The 26,570-nt window shown below is 38.8% G+C and overlaps 1 protein-coding gene across 3 annotated transcripts in view; it reads left to right on the top strand.

Moving 5' to 3' along the window:
- The window catches only part of C6 (complement C6), an 85,090-nt gene extending 58,749 nt beyond the window's left edge, over nt 1-26,341 (top strand). For 2 of the 3 annotated variants that reach the window (XM_082837237.1, XM_082837238.1), the window contains 5 exons: nt 1,468-1,600; nt 2,503-2,691; nt 7,410-7,500; nt 16,631-16,872; nt 25,444-26,341. In XM_082837237.1, coding sequence (XP_082693363.1) covers nt 1,468-1,600; nt 2,503-2,691; nt 7,410-7,500; nt 16,631-16,872; nt 25,444-25,625 — 837 coding nt within the window. In that variant the 3' untranslated portion in view covers nt 25,626-26,341. The remainder of the gene's footprint in view (nt 1-1,467; nt 1,601-2,502; nt 2,692-7,409; nt 7,501-16,630; nt 16,873-25,443) is intronic. The other variant, XM_082837236.1, reaches the window with a different exon arrangement.
- The last annotated feature ends 229 nt before the right edge of the window (nt 26,342-26,570 follow it).

Genomic DNA, 26,570 nt, shown 5'->3' on the forward strand with positions numbered 1-26,570 from the left:
GTGACAGTGACTAAGGGTTCTTGTTTAGTCGGTCTAGCAGATATTTCGGACAAAGCTTGATGGCTGCAACATACACTTATACGTTATAGCTTCATAAAAGAAATGGAAGCAGAAGTTTATGACAATAATTTATTTCAGGATGAATGTGCAGGAAAAATGTGCAGGCTTTGAATAAAACATCTAGATCATTAATACTACTCATCATGCCATTTCCCTTGGAAACACAGCCATACCCATAACAACCAAAGATGGAATGCTCTTTTTTGTATTCAGGAAATTAATCATCTTCTAGGAGAAAAGTTGAATCACATGGCCAAGTAATAACAAATGTTGACGATTGAGCTTTCACCTCCCTCAAAATTCCCAACTTCGATTCTCAGAGAATAATTTCCTAGTCAGTTCTCTGTACTTGTCTCCCACTAGGTAAGGAAAGAGTTACATTACTGTTACATTACTGTCTTCCTAAGAAGGAGAGTGTTTTGCATTTTTTCAGCAAAGAGTTATTAAGCCCCGTGTAAAGGTTTGTGAGGGGAGACCTGGTAATAGAAGTGCCACTCAAGTGTAGGGGTGGGGATGATAAATGTGATAAACATAAATTAGAGCTTTGTACAAGTTTCCCCCCAAAACTGAAAGGATGGTACACCTGATGAAGCTGGGGAAATGAAAGAGATCCTCCACAGAGGAAGTTCTATTTGAGTTGGGTCTTGAGAGAACGGAAGAGAGAAGATGTTGAGGATAGAGGGAACAGCCAGGTAAAGACAGGGAGGCATGAAAGAGAGTATTATGTGCAAAGAATAGCAGATGGCTTTGTTTTGCTAGATGATAGGTTCTATTGGAAGAAATGGCAAGAGGTGAGGATGGGAAAGTGGGTTAAATCTCATATTCCAAGCTAAGAATATAAAACCCATCTTATCTTTAAAATCTTTTAGTGAACCCCAAATGCCAGGAGTTGTACTTTAATTACACATTAACTGGGAAAGTATATGATGATAAATAGGTTATTAGGAACACTTTCAAATGATTTGTAGTCACTGTGTTACCATAGCATCTGCATATATTTGCTGTGTATGCAGGATACATTTTTTATTCCATTTATAGCCACTACAGGATTCATACATAGTTTTCTTTTTCTTGCAATAGTAAGCCATCTCATATACAGAGGGGAGCAAGTTATTAATTAAAATAAGTATATATATTCTAATCAATTTAAGCAGCAATATGGAAGATGGATTAGAAGAGGGACCGATTAGATAGTTGTCCTGGTAAGAGATAATACATGCTGTAAGCAAAGACAATGATGATGGCAAAAGAAAGGAGAGAATTTTGAGACATATTTAGAAGTAGAAATTGAGCAGACTCTGAGTAGATACAAGAGTGAAGGAACAGAAAGAATCCAGGAGGACCCCGAGGTGTTTGAAGGTATTATTCATAACATTAGTAATGTGCTGATTTCTGTTTTAATTCTAGAATGAAAGGAAACTGTACTCCGTTGGGGAAGAAGTTGAAATCATATGCCTTACTGGTTTCAAACCTGTTGGATACCAGTACTTCAGCTGCTTACCAGACAGAACCTGGAGGCGAGGAGATGTGGAATGCCAACGTGAGAACTGGGCAGGCCTTCCACATGACTCTGCTAGAGAATGGATGTGCCCCAAATAGAGCAAAGTCACACCCTTAGATTAGTACATTTTACTATTTTTTTAGTAACTCTAGTGAAAAGGTTTAGTAAGGCAGAAAGTAGGATTCATCTGCTCAAATTAGATTTCAAACTATCTTCATATTTTAGTTTTCCTGCCCCTGAGTATTAGCAGGACTGTGAGGCATGTGTTTAAGAAGAAATCTGGGAAGTCTGCTAGCTGCATCTAACCACAGGCATCTGCCTTGCCCGATGTACAAAGAGATGCGAAATAATGAGTCCCAGGAAGCTGATACTTACACTCTTTGTGTATCAGAGATGGGATTTTTTTTGTGAAATGCAATTTTCTCCTTGGAGCACATCCACATCCTTTGCTCAAAGAGAGAGGAGGAGTTTGCAGGCTCCCCACATACCCATGCTTCAGGAAAGTCAAAATGCGATTAAACAAGGCTCAGATGGGGACTCCAAACAGTTATTCTGGAATATCATGACACAAGAGTTGAGACCAGTGTCAATTAGAACATCCCGTCTCTGGGTCACCCACAATGTGGTGACTTGCTTTTGGGAAAACTCACTGGGGAGAAGAGTGGAAAAGATTATTTCTTGAAAAGCTCCCAATGATATAATGAAAGGAGTATCTGAAGGCAGTTCCTTAGCAAGTTCTTCAGTTAATGGAACTAAAGACAGTTTCCCAGTTTCTAAACTGGGATCCTCAACCCCCAGTCTTTCTCATCAAAAGGCAGCATTAAAGCTGAACCAATGCGGTAAATCATATTAAAATCACTTCTTGGATTGCACAGAATCTGCCTGTATCCATTGAGTATTCTGCTCCACCAAATACATCTGAAATATTTCTCTCTCTGCAGGGACAGAGTGCCTCAAGCCAGTGGTGCAGGAAGTACTGACACTGTCACCATTTCAGACATTATATAAAATTGGTGAATCCATTGAGCTAACCTGCCCCCGAGGCTTTGTTGTTGCTGGGCCATCAAGGTACACATGCAGTGGGGATTCCTGGACACCTCCCATTTCAAGCTCACTCACCTGTGAAAAAGGTGAGTAGCTGCTCAGGATACTGGGGTCTGCTAAGTTGGTGTCCTTTGTGGTTGGTCGTGTAGCATCTACAGAGGAGCTATTTCTTAAGAAGATTCACTGGCGGGCTGGGTTGTATTTCACCCCGTGTAGATGATGAGGTCAGGCAGCACATAAGTAGCTATTGGTCAAGTGGATATCTTCAAATATTAGACAGTGAGGTCAGTTTTCTTTTCCAATTTAATACTTCACGATTTTGAGGGAGTGCAAGTGCTCTTATATGAAAAAATCAGAATTGATGGTTAACTGAAAATTTAGTTCAAGTGGAGAGCCATAGAAAAGTAGTCCACACTACTTTTTAATTAAACATTTTAACTTAGAACATAGAAATACACAAATATTCACCAATTTTCTGACATAGGACCAACCTCTTAGTTCCTAAAGGGTCTCCTGATTTGATTTCAAGATTTTTCTCAAATAAAACAAATACATAATTCATCATCTATGTTATCCCATATCAGTTTCTCTAAAACAATGGGTTTTTTAACTCCAAGTGGGGCACTTCTTTAAGAAACACCTCTGCTTAAGTCCCATTCCCTGGTTCTGATGTCATTGAGCTGGGAGGGCCCAATATTTTGTGTTTGTATAAAATCTCTCCGAGTTAATCCAGATACAGACAAAGTTGAGAATTATCTCTCTTTTGAAGAGAGGTGAAGGCTTAAAGGCAACTTTTGCAGCAAATTTGACTACAAAATGCTTTTATTTTTCCTTAATCTTTTATAGTAGTCTTATCCACATTAATTCAAAGGAAAATTTTTGCAAACCACTTTCAATTATTCAGCATTTTCAACTTAGTTTTTATAAAAATAACTTTTTTTCCTCCTTTATCAGTTGATATGTTTAATCAACTTACACAATTACAATAGTAACTGGCATAAATAGACTTGGAAACAAACAAAACTGACTCTTGGTAAGTCTATAGCTGGACTGGTAGGGGCAGAAGTGTGAAGCTGTGGAAGAGAGGAGCCTATAAAACTTGCAGTTCAGTGTTGGACAGGCAGCTGGCATGGAGCAGCTGAAAACCCTGGTTAGTCTGGCCTGTTGGTTACTTGGAGGACAGTTAAGGGAGCTTCTACTAATTCATATCTTCCAAATTTCTCAACATGCTTTTTCAAATAATGTCTCATTTTTAATCAGAGAATTCTTGATGATCTCTCTGAGCTCAGACATGATTAAGCCTATTTTGTCAAGGAAAAACCAAAGGCACAGAGAGGCTAAATTAGACCCAAAGTCAGACAGTTTGGGTCAAACAAGAACTGTGCAGCAGCTCTGATAATTCCTCAAGCTCTCTGCCATCTTGCCTTCTTTATCCTCTTCTGGGTTTTTACCATGTGTGAAGGAAAAGGGGAAACTTAACCTATTATAAAAACCTTAAAACTATTGATAAAGAGACCACATGGAAATTTGTGAGAACTTCAGGTCAGTATTGTAGCTTGGTTTCACTCGACTCCTGATCATATATGTCAGAGGTATGAATGCATTTGGGGACCACAGGGTTTAGAGAGTTAAGATCCTCTGGGCATCTTAGGTAGCATCCTCCTCTTTATAAAAATAACAGCATATGTACACACACACACACACACACACACACACACACACACACACGCACGCAAATGCACACACGTCTCCGTGTTTGGAAAAGAAAGTAAAATTATAATCCAAACTGAGAGATAACAAAATGTTCTACATCGAGATAAAGGAAAGAAATATCCCATCTCATATACTTTCTCTCAACAACGTTGGCAGGAAGATCAATGAAGGGAGTCACAGAAAAAGAAAGAAAATCATCAATAAAACTGAGCACACTTTCCTGTCAATGCGGGAGGAGCTGTGTGATAAAGAGACTTCAGGTCATTTGTTGGCCAGGAAGACTTTTAATTCTTTCAATGTGAAAAAGAATTTTGCTTCCTGAAGAAATGAGATGCTGCACACCTCCACTGTTAGTTTTTTCCCTTCCTCTAAGAAATCAACACCTCCAGAAGATCCCCTTGCCCTCAGCACTTAAAAATCGCAATGTTCTCATTTCCGTGTTACTCAAAAACTGTGCAGAGCAGGCAGCATGGGCAGCTGAAGGCCAGTTTGGGCTCCACCTGACGCTTAGTGAGGGAGCAAAGAGTCCTTGCAGGTGAGTCAAATCGGTAGGGAGGGAACAATGCTCTGTGTGCTTGAGAGTTGATGCTCCTTGGAAACAATGTATAGCTTAGGGTCCCTCCTTGACCTAAGCGTGGATTTATTTACAAAAGCCAAAGGCCACACAGAAACCAAAGAAAAATGAGCCCATGTCAATGGAAATCTTAGTATCTGAGACCTTACCATCAGCTATAGGTCTCCATGTTCATGAAAATTCTGAGCCAAATTTCACCAGATGGAATGAGGGTCCTAACAGAGAGTAATAATAGGGAATGGAAATGCATAGCAGCAAATAAGAAAACCTACCAATTTTCTAAATCTTTATTTTTGCCTCTAACATAAACTTCCTTCCCTACCAAACCTCTTGCCTGATATACCTGCCTACAGCCCTCCTTTGACAATTACTTGCTTACAGAGGCCACTGTGGTTCTATGGATGCCTGATTAGTCAGATCCAGTCCAGGGACTAGACTGTGTTTCATCCAGGAGGCTCAGGATGTCAGCTCCAGGTTTAATTCAACCAGTCTAAAGCTTCTGTGGATGAGCCTGAACAAAAGCAAAGATAACCAAGATTTCCACTTCCATATAATATATCCAAGTGTTCTTCCTTCTATTTTAATCTCCCTTCCTCTCATACACACTATTCAATTGCTCATCTTAGGTCAAGCATCATTTCCTTATAGATCTTCCTTACATTTCTCAGTTGGATTTTTTTGGTGATATGATCTCCTGGAACTTTATTTTTTCAAAATACCTATCTCTGCCTTTAATTATAAACCCATCACTATGATTGTTTGATTAATGTCTGTTTTCCCACTATTAGGGGACTACTGCTGTTTTCATTCTATTTTTTTTCCACATAACATCCTAATATCTAGAATATCATAGAGATAAATAGCCACATTTGGGAGTTGCATTTCTTCATTGATTATTCTTATAAGAAAAATCTGACTTTCAAGCCATTATCCCCCCAAATCCATTCACACCATTGTCATCACTGACATCCATATTGCTAAACAGAATAGACAATATTTTGGTCCTCATCTGCCTTGCCCTCTCAGCAGCATTCAACAGTGTTGACCTTCTTCTGCACATTCGTTCTTTCCCTGGCTTCCAAGACACAGCGCTGTCTGGTTTAGCTTCTACCTCTCTGGCTGCTGCCCTCTATTTTTGGCAGGCTCCTGCCTTTGCATGGACTTTAAATGTAGTTCCTCAAGGCTCAGATCTGTCCCTTCACCTCATGCTACACTCTCCTGCTGGGGAATCTCACCCATACCCATAGCATCAATGATTCCCCCATAGGCTAATAACAAATTTAAATCTTTATCACAGACTTCTCCACTGAGTTTTAGACTTGAATATTCAAATTCCTACGTGTCTATTTTGTTTGGCTGTCTTAAAGAGACTATAAATTCAACATATGCAGAGAGGAATTCTTGAGTCATCACCATAGCTTCCCTACAACTAACATCTTCTAGTATTTTCTATTTCAGTTAAGGCACCAATATCTATTCTCTCATGCAAACTATAAACCTAAGAATTATACTTGGCAATTCTCATAACTTACCCACAATATGCAATATCATCCATTTTATGTGCTTAAAATGTCTCAAGTTCATCCACTTCTCTCCATTTCTACCTCTAGCACTTCGTTCAAAATTCCCATTCTCTTTCACCCAAACTACTATAATAACCTCATAAATTGTCTATTCTCTTGACCACCATGCCTCTCCAAATTCATTCTCCACAGAGAAACCAAAATTAACTTCTTTTCCAAATCCAGACCTGATTTTGTCACACCACCCCCTGCTAAAACCTATCAAAGACTTGCCACTGCTTATAAAATAAGACAAAAATCCTTTGAAAGCCCTTTATGACCCTACACAGTCTGCCACACAGCCATCTCTCTGGCTGTACCTTTTCCATGCCCTTGTTTCTCTGGCTTTCTTACAGTTCCAAGAAAGTCACACATTACCTCTCTTTTGACCATGTTTATGCCTGCTATTGCCTTTGCTTCAAACACACTCCCTTTTCTCTTCCCATTTTACTGTTCATAACCTTCCTGGCTACATCAATTTTCTTGATTATATGCTTTCTCTTCAATAGCACTAATAACAGCAGCAATTCTATGTGTACAGTGTGTTTTTTTGATTAATGTCTGTCTGCTCCACAAGACTAGAAGCTCTGAGAGCATGGGATCTGGGTCAAATTTTTCTCAACCCACTATCCCCAGAACCTATGGCGGTGCTGGGAAATCATAGTCGCTCAATAAATGTTTGAATAACAAATGAGCAAAAATTTCACCAATTCCATTTTCTTTAGTTCTCTGAACTTAGCAGCAGTTCTAGGTTGGAAAACGACAGCTCCTAGAGCTAGAAAGGACCTTTCAGATGGACTATTTCATGACAACATATTTGGAAAAGCCAAAATGAATGTTCTAACTCCAAAAGATAAATGAGAACTTTTCACCACTGCCTTTTCTCCTAAATTCAAACTTATCACTTGAAATTCATGGTGTGCATTGTTCTTATCTTCATTTTCTTTTGTTTCAGATACCTTGGAACTCTTAAAAGGCAATTGTCAACCAGGACAAAAACAGTTGGGATCTGAATGCATTTGCATGTCTCCAGAAGAAGACTGTGGGTAAGAGATACTCTATGGACTCTGTTTAGACATGGAAAACCAGTCTAGTGTAACCAACTTAATGGAGGAGCTAGGCTTCTTGAACCATGAACACAAAGCATATTAATTCTTCACATAACCGATACTCCCTATGCTCTGTTGAATTCTTCCTTCCCCACTTGGTAGCAAGCGTTCTTAATTGCCTCTCACCCTTGTCCACTAAGTTTGCATGGCTTTTGTTACTAAAACAGTCTCATTCTGCGGGCACGAGCTGCAACTATCAGTGCGGCCACCAGAGATGGGCATGAAGCGCTAAGGCTGCTGCTGCACCCACCAAGAATCCTGTGTGCAAGCACAGGTCACTATCCACATCTCCTGTCCTGGGAACCTGTGCAGCCCGCCACTGCCAGGGTCACATGATCGAGGGACAACTTCCCCGAGAGAATACAAGGTGTGCCTCAGGCTGGTGCAACATCATGCCAGCCTCTGCCACCACAGGATCGCCCCTCATTCTGTACCCCCCCATCACCCCAGCCTGAGTGAGCCAGAGCACCATAATCAGCAACTCGTTTAACTCCGTCCTGTCTGGGTGAAGAACAGATGCCAGAAGGCAACATACATGAAGAGGTGGGGCCAAATCCACAGCTGAACCCCAGGAGCTGTGCAAACAAACGAGAGAAAGGGAAATTTCTCCCAGCAGCCTAAGGGGCAGCGGATTAAATCTCCACAATCAACTTGATGTACCCTACATCTATGGAATACCTGAATAGACAAGGAATCATCCCAAAATTGAGGAGGTGGACTTTGGGAACAACTGTAGACTTGGGGATTGCTATATGTGACTGACTAGTTTCTGATTTTTATGTTTATCTTAGTATAATTTTTAGTGCTTGTTATCATTGGTGGATTTGTTTATTAGTTTGGTTGCTCCCTTTTTTTATTACTTTTTAAATTTTATTAATATTTTTATTTTAAAAAACATTTTTATTTTATTTTATTTTTTTCTTTGTTTCCTTTTTTTCTCCCTTTTCTTCTGAGCCATGTGGCTGACAGGGTCTTGCTGCTCCAGCCGGGGGTAAGGCCTGAGCCTCAGAGGTGGGAGAGCTGAGTTCAGGACATTGAACCACCAGACACCTCCCGGCACCATGTAATATCAATAGGCGAGAGCTCTCCCAGAGATCCCCGCCTCAGTCCTAAGACCCAGCTCCACCCAACGGCCAGCAAGCTCCAGTGCTGGACACCTCATGCCAAACAACTAGCAAGACAGGAACACAACCCCACCCATTAGCAAAGAGGCTGCCTAAAATCATACTAAGTTCACAGACACCCTAAAACACACTGCTGGAAGCAGCCCTGCCCACCAGAAAGACAAGATCCAGCCTCATCCACCAGAACACAGGCACCAGTCCCCTCCATCAGGAAGCCTACACAACCCACTGAACCAACCTCACCCACTGGTGGCAGATACCAAAAAGAACGGGAACTACAAACCTGCAGCCTGGGAAAAAGAGACCCCAAACACAGTAAGTTAAACAAAATGAGAAGACAGAGAAATATGCAGCAGATGAAGTAGCAAGGTAAAAACCCAGCAGACCAAACAAATGAAGAGGACATAGACAGTATACCTGAAAAAGAACTCAGAGTAATAATAGTAAAGATGATCCAAAATCTTGGAAATATAATGGAGAAAATACAAAACATTTAACAAGGATCTAGAAAAATTAAAGAGCAAACAAGCAATGATGAACAACACAATAAATGAAATTAAAAATACTATAGAAGGAATCAATAGCAGAATAACTGAGGTAGAAGAATGGATAAGTGACCTGGAAGATAAAATAGTGGAAATAACTACCACAGAGCAGAATAAAGAAAAAAGAATGAAAAGAACTGAAGACAGTCTCAGGGACCTCTGGGACAACATTAAATGCACCAGCATTTGAATTATATGTGTCCCAGAAGAAGAAGAGAAAAAGAAAGGGTCTGAGAAAACATTTGAAGGGATTATAGTTGAAAACTTCCCTAACATGGCAAAGGAAATAAAGTCCAGGAAGCACAGAGAGTCCCATACAGGATAAATCCAAGGAGAAACATGCCAAGACACATATTAACAAATTATCGAAAATTAAATACAAAGAAAAAATAATAAAAGCAGTAAGGGAAAAGCAACAAATAACATACACGGTATCCCCATAAGGTTAAGAGCTAAATTTTCAGCAGAAATTCTGCAAGCCAGAAGTGGCAGGACATTTTTAAGGGATAAAAGGGAAAAACCTACAACCAAGATTACTCTACCGAGGAAGGATCTCATTCAGATTGGATGGAGAAATTAAAATCTTTACAGACAAGCAAAAGCTAAGATAATTCAGCACCACCAAATCACCTTTACAACAAATGCTAAAGGAACTTCTCTGGGCAGGAGACACAAGAAAAGGAAAAGACCTACAATAACAAACTCCAAACAGTTAGGAAAATGATAATAGGAACATACATATTGATAACTACCTTAAATGTAAATGGATTAAATGATCCAAACAAAAGACATAGACTGGCTGAATGGATACAAAAACAAGACCCATATATATGCTGTCTACAAGAGACCCACTTCACCCCTCAGGACACATACAGACAAAGTGAGGGGAAGGAAAGAGATATTACATGCAAATGTAAATCAAAAGAAAGCTGGAGTACCAATTCTCATATTAGACAAAATAGACTTTAAAATGAAGACTATTACAAGAGACAAAGAAGGACACTACATAATGATCAAGGGATCACTCCAAGAAGAAGATATAACAATTGTAAATATTTATGCACTCAACAGAGGAACACCTCAATACGTAAGGCAAATGCTAACAGCCATAAAAGGGGAAATAGACAGTAACACAATCACAGTAGGGGATTTTAACATCCCACTTTCACCAATGGACAGATGATCCAAAATGAAAATAAATAAGGAAAAACAAGATTTAAATGACACATTAAACAAAATGGACTTAATTTATATTTATAGGATATTCTTTCCAAACACAATAGAATACACTTTCTTCTCAAGTGCTCATGGAATATTCTCCAGGATAGACCATACCTTGGGTCACAAAACAAGCCTTGGTAAATTTAAGAAAATTGAAAACATATCAAGTATCTTTTCCGACCACAATGTTATGAGACTAGATATCAATTACAGGAAAAAAACTATAAAAAATACAAACACATGGAGGTTAAACAATACACTACTAAATAATCAAGAGATCACTGAAGAAATCAAAGAGGAAATCAAAAAATACTTAGAAACAAATGACGATGAAAACATGATGATCCAAAACCTACGGGATGCAGCAAAAGCAGTTCTAAGAGGGAAGTTTATAGCAATACAAGCCTACCTCAAGAAACAAGAAACAACTCAAATAAACAACATAACCTTACACCAAAAGCAATTACAGAAAGAAGAACAAAAACACCAGTTAGCAGAAGGAAAGAAATCATAAAGATTACATCAGAAATAAATGAAATAGACATGAAGGAAACAATAGCAAAGACCAATAAAACTAAAAGCTGGTTATTTGAGAAGATAAACAAAAGTGATAAACCATTAGCCAGACTCATCAAGAAAAAAAGGGAGAAAACTCAAGTCAAAAGAATTAGAAATGAAAAAGGAGAGATAACAACTGACACTGCAGAAATACAAAGGATCATGAGAGATTATGACAAGCAGCTATATGCCAATAAAATGGACAACGTGGAAGAAATGGACAAATTCTTAGGAAAGCACAACATCCCAAAACTGAACAAGGAAGAAATAGAAAATATAAACAGACCAATCACAGGCACTGAAACTGAAACTGTGATTAAAAATCTTCCAACAAACAAAAGTCCAGGACCAGATGGCTTCACAGGCAAATTCTATCAAACATTTACAGAAGAGCTAACACTTATCCTTCTCAAACTGGTCCAAAATATAGCAGAGGGACGAACACTCCCAAACTCACTCTACGAGGCCACCATCACCCTGATACCAAAACCAGACAAAGATGTCACAAAATAAGAAAACTACAGGCCAATATCACTGATGAACATAGATGCAAAAATCCTCAATGTAATACTAGCAAACAGAATACAGCAGCACATTAAAAGGATCATACCCCATGATCAAGTGGGGTTTATCCCAGGAATGCAAGGATTCTTCAATATATGCAAATCAGTCAATGTGATACACCATATTAACAAAATGAAAGATGAAACAACACGATAATCTCAATAGATGCAGGAAAAGCTTTCGACAAAATTCAACACCCATTTATGACAAAAAGAAAAAAAACCCTCCGGAAAGCAGGCATAGAGGGAACTTACCTCAACATAATAAAGGTCATATATGACAAATCCATAGTCAATATCATTCTCAATCATGAAAAACTGAAACCATTTCCTCTAAGATCAGGAACAAGTCAAGGTTGCCCACTCTCACCACTATTATTCAACATAGTTTTGGAAGTTTTAGCCACAGCAATCAGAGAAGAAAAAGAAATAAAAGGAATCCAAATCGGAAAAGAAGAAGCAAAACTGTCACTGTTTGCAGATGAAATGATACTATACTTAGAGAATCCTAAAGATGCTACTAGAAAATGACTAGAGCTAATCAATGAATTTGGCAAAGTAGCAGGATACTACTTTAATGCACAGAAATCTCTTGCATTCTTATACACTAATGATGAAAAATCTGAAAGAGAAATTAAGGAAACACTCCCATTTACCACTGCAACAAAAAGAATAAAATACCTAGGAATAAACCTACCTAAGGAGACAAAACACCTGTATGCAGAAAACTATAAGACACTGTTGAAAGAAATTAAAGATGATACAAACAGATGGAGAGATTTACCATGTTCTTGGATTGGAAGAATCAACATTGTGAAAATGACTCTACTACCCAAAGCAATCTACAGATTCAATGCAATCCCTATCAAACCACCAACGGCATTTTTCACAGAACAAGAATAAAAAATTTCACAATTTGTATGAAAACACAAAAGACCTTGAATAGAGAAAGCAAACTTGAGAAAGAAAAATGGAGGTGGAGGAATCAGACTCCCTGACTTCAGATTATACTACAAAGCTACAGTAATCAATACAGTATAGTACTGGCACAAAAACAGAAATATAGATCAATGGAACAGGATAGAAAGCCCAGAGATAAACCCACGCACATATGGTCACCTTATCTTTGGTAAAGGAGGCAAGAATATACAATGGAGAAAAGACAGCCTCTTCAATAAGCGGTGCTGGGAAAATTGGACAGCTACATGTAAAAGAATGAAATTAGAACACTCCCTAACACCATACAAAAAAATAAACTCAAAATGGATTAAAGACCTAAAGACACTGTAAAACTCTTGGAGGAAAACATAGGCAGAACACCCTATGACATAAATCACAGCAAGATCCTTTTTGACCCACCTCCTAGAGAAATGGAAATAAAAACAAAAGTAAACAAATGGGTCCTAATGAAACTTCAAACTTTTGCACAGCAAAGGAAACTACAAACAAGATGAAAAGACAACCGTCAGAATGGGAGAAAATATTTGCAAATGAAGCAACTGACAAAGGATTAATCTCCAGAATTTACAAGCAGCTCAAAAAAACAAACAACCTAATCCAAAAATGGGCAGAAGACCTAAACAGACATTTCTCCAAAGAATATATACAGATTGCCAACAAGCACATGAAAGGATGCTCAACATCACTGATCATCAGAGAAATGAAAATCAAAACTACAATGAGGCCTTACCTCACACGGGTCAGAATGGTCATCATCAAGAAATTTACAAATAATAAATCCTGGAGAGGGTGTGGAGAAAAGGGAGCCCTCTTGCACTGTTGGTGGGAATATAAATTGATACAGCCTCTATGGAGAACAGTATAGAGGGTCCTAAAACACTAAAATAGAACTACCATATGACCCAGCTATCCCACTACTGAGCATATACCCTGAGAAAACCATAATTCAAAAAGAGTCATGTACCACAATGTTCATTGCACCTCTATTTACAATAGCCAGGAAAAGGAAGCAACCTAAGTTTCCATCAACAGATGAATGGATAAAGAAGATGTGGCACATATATACAATGGAATATTACTCAGCCATAAAAAGAAATGAAATTGAGTTTTTTGTAGTGAGGTGGATGGACCTAGAGTCTGTCATACAGAGTGAAGTAATCAGAAAGTGAAGGATACCGCATGCTGACACATATATATGGAATAAAAAAAAAAAGGTTCTGAAGAATCTAGGGACAGAACAGGAATAAAGACGCAGACGTAGAGAATGTAATTGAGGACACGGGGAGGGGGAAGGGTAAGCTGGGACGAAGTGAGAGAGTGGCATGGACATATATACACTACCAAATGTAAAACAGATAGCTAGTGGGAAGCAGCTGCATAGCCCAGGGAGATCAGCTCTGTGCTCTGTGACCATCTAGAAGGGTGGGATAGGGAGGGTGCGAGGGAGAGGCAAGAGAGAGGGGGTATGGGGGTATACGTATACGTATAGCTGATTCACCCTGTTATACGGCAGAAACTAACACAACATTGTAACGCCATTATACTCCAATAAAGATGTTTAAAAAAAAAATAGTCTCATTCTGGTGTTAAAGACTCATTCTTGTCCAGTTTAAAATCAAACTCATGTATATCAAAGGCTTTCTCTTCCCCCTAAATATAGGGCAAGTTTGTGCCTCCAAAAGCTTGGAATAGAGAAAGAGGTGTGAGCATGGACTTCACACACACACACACACACATACACACACACATATCCCTTTGTGAGATTAGTCTTTCATGTGGTGGCAGAGAGCTTGATGAAAAATGATATATCCTGGGCTTCCCTGGTGGCGCAGTGGTTGAGAGTCCGCCTGACGATGCAGGGGACAAGGGTTTGTGCCCCAGTCCGGGAAGATCCCACATGCCGCGGAGTGGCTGGGCCCCTCCGCAACGGGAGAGGCCACAACAGTGAGAGGCCCACGTACCGCAAAAAAAAAAAAAAAAAAAAAATGATATATCCTTATATGGCTGCCACGACTCTCTGCTGTTATAACTGCCTTTTTTTACATGAACTAACCCTGGCATGTCAAGGGTGCTTATTAACTTAAGGGATGCTTTAGGGGAATTTAATCCGAAATAACATTAGCTTAAGGTAAAGTTTTGTTTCTCTATCTCACAAAATAAATGTGGGGGAAGGCAGTCTAGGGATGGTCTGGTGATTCTCTCATTTCACATAGGACTGCTTCTCCTTCCTGCTTTCTGTTCTGCCATTCATTTTTTTTAAATCTAATATTCATAATTTATTTTTTATTGAAGTATAACTGATACTTTACTTATTTATTTATTTTTATCAAAGTAAAGTTTTCTTTTCTGACATTCTTAAATTTATTTCATGATCCAAGACTTCCCTGCTGGAGTACAAAGGAAGGAAGACCAGAAATGGACACAGTCTCTCTTTTTAAGGAGAGTTCCTGGGAAAATTATCATGGCGTCCATCTCATTACTCTTCTCTTATTCACATGGCCCGGTGGACCTGCAAGGGAGGCTATGAAATGCAGTTCTTTGGCTAGAAGCAAAAGCGTTTTTGAATAAAATTAGAGTTACATGACTGAGGGAGAGAATGAATAACAGAGTAGGAAGCCAACAGACTGTGCCCAGCTGTGATATTTCACTTTTTTTTACTTTGAAATATATATTTTAAACAATGCAGACTGTTCTAAGGCAATTTTCATCTTTAAGACTGTGTGTCCATAATTGTTACTTTTAAATTTTTCTTCTATTTCTTTGCACCAGCTTTTTTTTTTCACTTTTAACACTGATTCGCTCCCACATTCCTCTGAGCTACAAGTGAACAAACACTTGTAGGGACACATTAATTTGTTTGTTTATTTATGAGAACACTACAGGGTCTTTTTCTGTAACATTCCACTGATAGAATTCAACCCAAGGATGGCTCTATCTACCCTCCTCAGTATTAACCACAAGTGGTCCACTTTGTATGAGCTTCTTGCAGCTGGGGTCCCCTCACCCAGCAAATGGCCTTCTAGGGAGTACTTAAAATGTTCCCATTGTCCATTTAACCCAGAGGAAACTTCTATCTTTATCTTTGCAATACCCAACCATGAGAATACAGACTGTCCTCTGGAACTGTCTGAATTTCAGCTCAGTCTTACCTCTCTAGCCCCTTTCTATACTCCTCAGTCCTCTTTTATATGGCATTGAGGATGTTTCTGAGAGTGACTGACCCCACAGCTTAAGTTCTCAGAAAGTGGCCTTTTGTTCTCAGCTATGGGCTTCAGTTTCTGGAAACAATTTTACATACTGGTGCACTGATTGTTAACTCTAAAGTTGACATTAGAGAAGAAACTCATATTTGGAGTAATCAAGGCGTTCTTGTCCTCTCAGCAAGAGAAGGACTATGGCTAACGTTTTGTTAGCAGGACCCATCCATTTACTTAGATTTAGCAAGTTACCCAGGGATTAATTGACTTAAAAGCTCATGTTCTTAACCACAATACAAATACACTTACAAAGCTATATAATTATATATATATATATAATTATATATATATATAATTATATATAAGACTCTTGTATTACAATTAATAAGTGTTAAAAAGTGTTCAGAGGAGGTACAGGCTACCATCGGCTAGGTTGATCAGGATTAGCTTCAAAATGTAGCCAGGAATTGATCTGGATGCAGATAGGCAGAGAGGAGAGACAATACGACATTGATTGAGTAGGGCTTGGCATGGTAGCAAAGGAACAATAATCTTATTAGTTTAGAAAATTGTCAAATTTTCAGATGATAAAGAGGGATTAAGGAGGATGGAAAAATGATTCTAGAAAGAAAAGTTGATTGGGTCAAAATATGGAAGATTTTGATCATCAGAATTTAATAATTCAGACTTTAATTTGAAGGCAATTGGGAGTAGTACCATGCTTAAAGTGAAATTTTAGAAAGAGGAATCCCAATGCATGCCAGATAAAATGAGAGCCTGAAAGGAGAGAAATTGGGGGAAAGAATACCTGGGTGGTAAGTTAACATATGAGTTGGCTACACGCCATCTCTTCTTTTCTAGTCTTCATATATAAATGCTTGCTTTCCTCTCTTGGACAGCCTTTATTCAGAAGATATCTGTGTGCTTGATACTCGCTCCAGTCATCACTTTACTTCAACCGCTTGTAAGTTTTTGGCCGAGAACTGTTTAAACAATCAGCAACTCCATTTTCTACATATTGGTTCATGCCAAGATGGTCCACAGCTAGAATGGGGTCTTGAAAGGACAAAACTTTCAGCCAGTAGCACAAAGAAAGAATCCTGTGGCTATGACACCTGCTACGACTGGGAAAAATGTTCAGGTAAGCTCCAGCAGTGACCCATACTAGAAAAGCTCTCACGTAACCTTCATCTCAACTAGTATATCTTACTTGCATTTATACATTCTTTCTTTAAAATAACTTTCCTTAATCAAAAATAATTCTTTTCATTGTAAAAAAAATTTATGAATTGATTGAAATAGAAGGGAAAAGTAGAACCCAGCCCATCCACAATTTTGGTGTAAATCTCTCCAATCTTTTTCTGCACATACATAATCAGTCCCACCCTTAGACCCCAGTAAGAAGAACACCCATCCTGATCTATGCTTTAGGTACTCTTCTTCCCCATCCCCAGCTTTGGAGGGCCTTTATCAAAATTGTCTAAGTTTCCTCTGGCAGTTGGAACCAGCTGGGGCCAGCACAGGTACAGTGCCCTGAGCCTACACATGGATACCAATTACCAGAAGCATCTGCCTCAAATTTTTTGAAGTCCTCTTGCAGTGCCTGGAATCACCCCAGGTTGGCAGGGTTATATAGGCAGGATGTCTTGAGCCCACACATAGACCCTCATGGGCCAAGGCCCTGTTTCTTCCTTGTGGGACATTCTCCTACCCTCTCCTGCTTTTCTCCCCCACCAGGCATGGGGTCAACCAGATGTTCCAAGGAGCTCTGGGACTCCACCTGTAGAGTCATCCCTCACTCACAGCTAGACCTCGTTCCCAGAGAGAAGCCTGGTGAGCCACTGGCCAGCAAGGTAGTCTTTCTCCAAATTGCTTGAGATCAGACAGCTAGGATGGTGCTGACACTAATTTGAAGTGACTTTAATCATTTATATAAAGAGGCACCCCATTAAAAAAATGTCCCTGGGCCTCACACACCTCAGAGACGGCATTGATTATATTACAAGTTTTTTAAAAAATAGGATCATCTACTACATCTTATTTTATATATTGCTGTTTTTCACTAAATATATCATGAAACTATTTCCATGTCATAATATGTTATTCTGCCACACAATTTTCTTTTTTAAATTTAATTTTAATTATTTTTTTATACAGCAGGTTCTTATTAGCAATCCATTTCATACATATTAGTGTATATAAGTCATTCCCAATCTCCAAATTCATCACACCACCACCCCCAACACTGCTTTCCCCCCTTGGTGTCCATATGTTTGTTCTCCACATCTGTGTCTCAATTTCTGCCCTGCAAACCGGTTCATCTGTACCATTTTTCTAGGTTCCACATATATGCGTTAATATACGACATTTGTTTTTCTCTTTCTGGCTTACTTCACTCTGTATGACAGTCTCTAGATTCATCCACATCTCTACAAATGACACAATTTCGTTCCTTTTTATGGCTGAGTAATATTCCATTGTATATATGTACCACTTGTCTTTACTGATTCATCTGTCAATGGGCATTTAGGTTGCTTCCATGACCTGGCTCTTGTAAATAGTGCTGCAATGAACATTGGGGTGCATGTGTCTTTTTGAATTATGGTTTTCTCCGGGTATATGCCCAGTAATGTGATTGCTGGGTCATATGGTAATTGTTTTTAGTTTTTTAAGGAACCTCCATACTGTTCTCCATAGTGGCTGTATCAATTTACATTCCCACCAACAATGCAAGAGGGTTCCCTTTTCTCCACACCCTCTCCAGCATTTCTTGTTTGTAGATTTTCTGATGATGGAGTGAGGTGTGAGGTGACACCTCATTGTACTTTTGATTTGCATTTCTCTACTAATTAGTGATGCTGAGCAGCTTTTCATGTGCTTATTGGTCATCTGTATGTCTTCTTTGGAGAAATGTCTATTTAGATCTTCTGCCCATTTTTGGATTGGGTTATTTGTTGTTTGAATATTGAGCTGCATGAGCTCTTTATATATTTTAGAGATTAATCCTTTGTCCATTGATTCGATGGCAAATATTTTCTCCCATTCTGAGGGTTGTCTTTTCATCTTGTTTGTAGTTTGCTTTGCAAAAGCTTTTAAGTTTCATTACGTCCCATTTGCTTATTTTTGTTTTTATTTCCATTACTCTAGGAGGTGGATCAAAACAGATCGTGCTGTGATTTATGTCAAAGAGTGCTCTGCCTATGTTTTCCTCTAAGAGTTTTATACTGTCTGGTCTTACATATAGGTCTCTAATCCATTTAGTGTTTATTTTTGTGTATGGTGTTACAGAGTGTTCTAATTTCATTCTTTTACATGTAGCTCTCCAGTTTTCCCAGCACAATTTATTGAAGAGGTTGTCTTTTCTCCATTGTATATCCTTTCCTTTTTTTCATAGATTAGTTGACCATAGGTGAGTGGGTTTACCTCTGGGCTTTCTATCCTGTTCCATTGATCTATATTTCTGTTTTTGTGCCAGTAGCATATTAGCTTGGTTACTTTAGCTTTGTAGTATAGTCTGAAGTCAGGGAGTCTGATTCCTCCAGCTCCATTTGTTTCCCTCAAGACTGCTTTGGTTATTCGGGGTCTTTTTTGTCTCCATACAAATTTTAAGATTTTTTGTTCTAGTTCTGTAAAAAATGCCATTGGTAATTTGATAGGGATTGCACTGAATGTGTAGATTGCTTTGGGTAGTATAGTCATTTTCATAATATTGATTATTCCAATCCAAGAACATGGTATATCTCTCCATCTGTTTGTATCATCTTTAATTTCTTTCATCAGTGTCTTATAGTTTTCTGCATACAGGTGTTTTGTCTCCCTAGGTAGGTTTATTCCTAGGTATTTTATTCTTTTTGTTGCAATGGTAAATTGGAGTGTTTCCTTAATTTCTCTTTCAGATTTTTCATCATTAGTGTATAGGAATGCAGGAGATTTCTGTGCATTAATTTTGTATCCCGCTACTTTTCCAAATTCATTGATTAGCTCTAGTAGTTTTCTGGTAGCATCTTTATGATTCTCTATGTATAGTATCATGTCATCGGCAAACAGTGACAGTTTTATGTCTTTTTTCCAATTTGGATTCATTATATTTCTTTTTATTCTCTGATTGCCATGGATAGGACTTCCAAAACTATGTTGAATAATAGTGGCAACAGAGGACATCCTTGTCTTGTTCCTGATTTCAGATGAAATGCTTTCAGTTTTTCACCATTGAGAATAACGTTTGTTGTGGGTTTTTTGTATATAGCCTTTAATATGTTGAGGTAGGTTCCCTCTATGCCCACTTTCGGGAGAGTTTTATCATAAATGGGTGTTGAATTTTGTCAAAAGCATTTCCTGCATCTATTGAGATGATCATATGGTTTTTATTCTTCAATTTGTTAATATGGTGTATCACACTGATTGATTTGCATATATTGAAGAATCCTTACACCCCCGGGATAAATCCCACTTGATCATGGTGTATGATCCTTTTAATGTGTTGTTGTATTCTGTTTGCTAGTATTTTGTTGAGGATTTTTGCATCTATATTCATCAGTGATATTGGTCTGTAATTTTCTTTTTTTCTAGTATCCTTGTCTGGTTCTGGTATCAGGGTGATGGTGGCCTCATAGAATGAGTTTGGGAGTGTTCCTTCCTCTGCAACTTTTTGAAAGAGTTTGAGAAGGATGGGTGTTACCTCTTCTCTAAATGTTTGATAGAATTCACCTGTGAAGCCATCTGGGCCTGGACTTTTGTTTGTTGGAAGATTTTTAATCACAGTTTCAACTTCAGTGCTTGTGATTGGTCTGTTCATATTTTTTATTTCTTCCTGGTTACGTCTTTGAAAGTATACCTTTCTAAGAATTTGTCCATTTCTGCCAGGTTGTCCATTTTATTGGCATGGAGTTGCTTATAGTAGTCTCTTAGGATGCTTTGTATTTCTGTGGTGTCTGTTGTAACTCTCCTTTGTCATTTCTAATTTTACTGATTTGAGTCCTCTCCCTCTTTATCTTGATGAGTCTGGCTAATGGTTTATCAATTTTGTTTATCTTCTCAAAGAACCAGCTTTTAGTTTTATTGATCTTTGCTATTGTTTTCTTTGTTTCTATTTCATTTATTTCTGCTCTGGTCTATATGATTTCTTTCCTTCTGCTAACTTTGGGTTTTGTTTGTTCTTCCTTCCCCTGTTCCTTTAGGTGTAAGGTTAGATTTTTTATTTGAGATTTTTCTTGTTTCTTGAGGTAGGCTTGTATAGCTATAAACTTCCCTCTTAGAACTGCTTTTGCTGCATCCCATAGGTTTTGTATCATCGTGTTTTCATTGTCATTTGCCTCTACGTAGTTTTTGATTTCCTCTTTGATTTCTTCAGTGATCTCTTGTTTATTAGGTAACTTAGTGTTTAGCCTCCATGTGTTTGTCTTTTTTACATTTTTTCCCCTGAAATTAATTTCTAATCTCATAGCGTCGTGGTCAGAAAAGGTGCCTGATAAAACTCTTAAAGGAAAACATATGAAGAACACTCTTTGACATAAATCAAAGCAAGATCTTTTTTAATCCACCTCCTAGAGTGATGGAAATAGAAACAAAAATAAACAAATGGGACCTAATGAAACTTAAAAGCTTTTGCACAGCAAAGGAAACCATAAACAAGACAAAAGGACAACCCTCAGAATGGGAGAAAATATTTGCAAACGAATCAACGGACAAAGGATTAGTCTCCAAAATACATAAACAGCTCATGCAGCTCAATATTAAAAAAACAAACAACCCAATCAAAAAATGGGCAGAAGACCTAAATAGACAGTTCTCCAAAGAAGACATACAGATGGTCAAGAAGCACATGAAAAGCTGCTCAACATCACTAATTATTAGAGAAATGCAAATCAAAACTACAAAGAGGTATCACCTCACACCAGTTAGAATGGGCTTCATCAGAAAATCTACAAACAACAAATGCTGGAGAGGGTGTGGAGAAAAGGGAACCCTCTTGCACTGTTGGTGGGAATGTAAATTGATACATCCACTATGGAGAACAGTATGGAGGTTCCTTAAAAAACTAAAAATAGAATGACCATATGACCCTGCAATCTCACTACTGGGCATATACCCAGAGAAAACCATAATTCAAAAAGACACATGCACCCCAATGTTCATTGCAGCACTGTTTACAATAGCCCTGTCATGGAAACAACCTAAATGCCCATCGACAGATGAATGGATAAAGAAGATGTGGTACATATATACAATGGAATATTACACAGCCATAAAAAGGAAAGAAACTGGGTCATTTGTTGAGACATGGATGGATCTAGAGATTGTCATACAGAGTGAAGTAAGTCAGAACAAGAAAAACAAATATCGTATATTAACGCATATATGTGGAACCTAGAAAAATGGTACAGATGAACCAGTTTGCAGGGCAGAAATTGAGACTCAGATGTAGAGAACAAACGTATGGACACAAGGGCGGAAAGCAGCGGGGGGGTGGGGATGTGATGTGATGAGTTGGGTGATTGGGATTGACATGTATACACTGATGTGTATAAAATTGATGACTAATAAGAACCTACTATATAAAAAAAAAATAGGGCTTCCCTGGTGGCACAGTGGTTGAGAGTCAGCCTGCCGATGCAGGGGACACGGGTTCGTGCCCCGGTCCAGGAAGATCCCACATGCCGCGGAGCGGCTGGGCCCGTGAGCCATGGCCGCTGAGCCTGCGCGTCCGGAGCCTGTGCTCCGCAATGGGAGAGGCCCCAACAGTGAGAGGCCCACATACCACAAAAAAAAAAAAAAAAAAAAGATAAAACCTATTTATTAGGTTTATAGACATGTGTGCAATTAAAAAAAAAAAAACTACTGTTACCTTCAGAAAAAAAAATAAAAGAACATAAAAAGTTTGAATACTTACCAATACTGGTCAAGTTAGCAGAATGTCTTGGGGTAATCATACTAAAACATGAACATTTCTTAATGAGAGATTTAAGTCATTTAAAATATCCTTTGGGGCTTCCCTGGTGGCACATTGGTTGAGAGTCCGCCTGCCGATGCAGGGGACACGGGTTCGTGCCCCGGTCCGGGAAGATCCCACATTCCGTGGAGCAGCTAGGCCCGTGAGCCATGGCCGCTGAGCCTGCACGTCCGGAGCCTGTACTCTGCAACGGGAGAGGCCACAACAGTGAGAGGCCCGTGTACCGCAAAATAAATAAATGTATAAATAAATAAAATATCCTTTGATCCTACACACAGTTAGAAAACTGAAAGCTTTTTTCCCCCTAAAGATATGGTCTGCCTGTGCCAGCCTTCTTAGCTGGTGAGCAAAAGTCAGTGTCACAGAGATTTCTGTTCCTGTAGCACTACAGAACAGAGTCAATGTACAAACCACAGCATTTATAAAGAGAGGAAACTAAAAATGTATTCTATACCCAACCCACTCATGGCAAATTGGGATATTACTAATTTGGGGTTGAATTGAATGTCACCTTGATTAAATTATGTTCTTGATTACATTTTGTACTACTTTGTTACTCTTTTCCTTCTCTATCAAAAATGAAATGATAAAAAGTTTAAAATGGAACTCCAAAGTAACATGAAGTTCACTTTGCAAAACTTAGAACACAGAAGCCTCCCCAAGGAGCCTACTTTTATAGCTATGAAATGTTTTATCTAAATTTCAAAAATATCCAGGATCAACCAACAGGAGGGGAAAATGTATTCAGTAAACATCCATTTAGTATCCAATACGCCAAAGTCACTGTACATAGTAAGGTGAGAGGTGTGACGATAAAGGAGCTTTGTACCCTCGAATTGTTCAGTTTGGGGAGTTAATTTTCACAGCTTTTCAAATGATTACATGAATAACTTTAATATAAGACAGTATGTGACAAGAGCGGTAAGAGAGGTGAATACCTTCTGGCCAGGAAGGGTTTCATAAGGATGGAAACATGAATTAGTGGAGGTGACAGGAAGGGCCTTTTCATGCTAATAATCTGAAAATCATCTTGCTAAGAGTATTTAAGCTATAACCATACTACAAGAGTGGTGACCATGGCCTTTCCACAAGCCTGGGGAACTGACATCCTCTCTAGAGGTAGAACAGTCTCCTGTTCTTCACCAAACCCTATAGTTTCCAACAACAAACAAGACTCTCCCCAACTAGAATTTCTCTAGCTGGTTGGCAAAGGTGTAAAAGGGAAATTCACGCCTGTTCATGAACTATTTCCTACTGAGGACAGGAAGCTTATATGCTTAATGATCATCTCCCCATTCCCTTTCCCTATTTTCTCCCATCAGTTGAGACACGTGGGAAAGAACTGACACCTGCCCCAAAGAGACTAGAGCCTGATTCTCAGGCTGACTCAGATATTTTGGCAACATAAATTATCACAGATCCACCAAATACATTTATTTTTGAATACTTATACCTGCACCCTCAAATTCAGAATTGAAATCAACTGATGAAGCAGAATTAATTGAGCACCTTGTTAACAACTGAATGGGATAAACAGATGGAGAAACCACAGTTACTGCTCTCTAACAAAGCACTTATAACTGTCTTGGGAGAAAGACATATGAAAAGCTAACTAACAAGAAAGTATAAAAACATCAGAGGTAGTGCTGACAAATTTACACCATTAAAGTTTATTTAAAGGAAACATCAGTCGGGGTATGTGCCTATAAAATGCTTCATGAAAGAGGTGAGGCTTGTAGACATCAGACATGTGGAGAACTGGAAAGAGCACATCAGTCCGGCAAAGGAAGGGGCTAGTGTGGGCAAAGGACACAACCTGGAACACCTTCGGGGTCTTGCTTGGGAAAGAGAGAGGGAGTCACTCTACCTGGGACAGAGAAAGCAGAAAAGATAATGTTGTGAAGGAATGTTGAGACCATCTGTGGAGGACCTTGAACTTTGACTAAAACATGTGTATGTATAAATGAGCCTATATCCATTTACTTAAAACTGGTTTAATATGCTTGGCTTTGGTAAATTTACCCCTAAATGATCATTTTAAAACTCTTTCATGAACACAAGATTTATACGAATTATGAAGTGTTGGGGTGGTTTTGAAACCAGGCCTTATAAAAGTATCACCGAATTTAACTGCTTATTAAAAATCCAGATCCCTAGTCATAACCCAGGAATATTCTAGAAAGAAATTTAAAATGTGACACAGAGTTATGTTAAAGGAGTTCAGGCTTGCGAGTCATTCATGATTTAAAATATGCCTCTACCACTTACTAATTGTGGGACCATAGGCATATCACTTAACCTCTCTGAGCTGAGTTTCTTCATCTGTAGAATTAGTATAATGCCATATAGTTCATATGTTTATCGTGAGAATTAAATGAAATAAATCACACAAAGCACTTGGCCTAGTGTGTGGTTTCATGGTGCAGGCTCAATAAATGATACCTTATATAACTGTTCCCAGGTGGTGCCAATGAGAAAAGAACATGAAGGACAGACTGAAGACATTGTGTAAATGGATTGATTGGATGTGGGCAGTGAGTGAGAGGGAGGTGTCAGAGGTAGCCCAGCTCTCGCACCTTACTGACTTACCAGTGCCCTCTCCTCTCTTATACCCAGATCACTCCATTCAGCCACAGTTGGGTCATTGCCTTTGTTCCAGCATTCTCGCTCATTGCCACCAAAGTGCTCACTGCTCTGGGGACAAGTTAGGTAAAATCAAACCTTAAAGCACTGTGGTGAGTCACACTGTCTCTCTCATTGCAGCTGCCACCTCCAAGTGTGTCTGCCTATTGCCCTCCCAGTGCTTCAAGAGTGGAGACCGGCTCTTCTGCGTCAAAATGGGATCATCAATGAGCCAGAGAACAGTGAACATCTGTGAAGTAGGAGCTGTCAGGTGTGCCAACAGGAAAGTGGAAATACTGCATCCTGGGAGGTGTCATACCTAACACAGTTACTGATAAACAGATTTACTGCCCCAAAATAATCCCTACAAAAGGACACTCCTGAACCAACAGCAGACTGTCATACCCAGGAGTTACCAACATAAATCCTTTTGTGTTCATTTCACATTATTGTTCTCCCTGCCTCCCGTGTCTTCTCCCCTGTCCAGTTCCCATCCATGATGCTCTGTAGCATACCCCTAGGTAATAACGTCCACATCAATCTAATAAATTCTTCTGTTCATGTTGCACTAAAATGATGGGACTTCTGAGGACCTTATGAAGCCTGTGGTATTAAGCATCCTGACAAGTAGAAATCAGAACAAAAACTGTAATTTTCTTCAATGAATCAATAAGCATAGAAATCTACAACAACTTGTATAACACATTCTTGAAACCCAACCTTCATGCATTCACTCAACAAATAATTGTGAATGTCTACAATGTTCCCAGTACTGTTTAAGGTGCTGGGGAATCAGCAGTGACAAAAACATACAAAAGCCCTTGCCTTCATAAAGCTCACATTCGTGTGGAGGAAGACATACAGAACATAAAATAAGCAAATAAAATATATGGTATGTTTGATGGTGATAATTGCTATGGAGAAGATAATGCAAGGAAAGGTGAGTCCCATCCTTAATCCTCGTCTTACACGAGGAAATATTCTATAGTTAATAAGCATCACAGTAAGGATGATTGGACTCAAGTGGAAGTTGCCTTGCTTGAAGTAGTTAATAAACTTCTGGAGTTTTCTCCTTAGGAGACTCTCTTTGCCTCAGCTAAAGTGCATCAGAAAGCTTTTAAGCTAAAGTGTGTGATGGATGGAAAATCATAAGAGAACTTCAAAGGAATAATTTTTAAGGTAAGGCATATCTTTCGTATTAGGCCATACCAAGTAGACACCCACTTCTTAGAGTATCATTTTGAATTGGGGAAGAGAAACATCTTTGG

This window comes from Leucopleurus acutus (assembly GCF_964270905.1).
Source record: "Leucopleurus acutus genome assembly, chromosome: 3".
Lineage (NCBI taxonomy): Eukaryota > Metazoa > Chordata > Mammalia > Artiodactyla > Delphinidae > Leucopleurus > Leucopleurus acutus.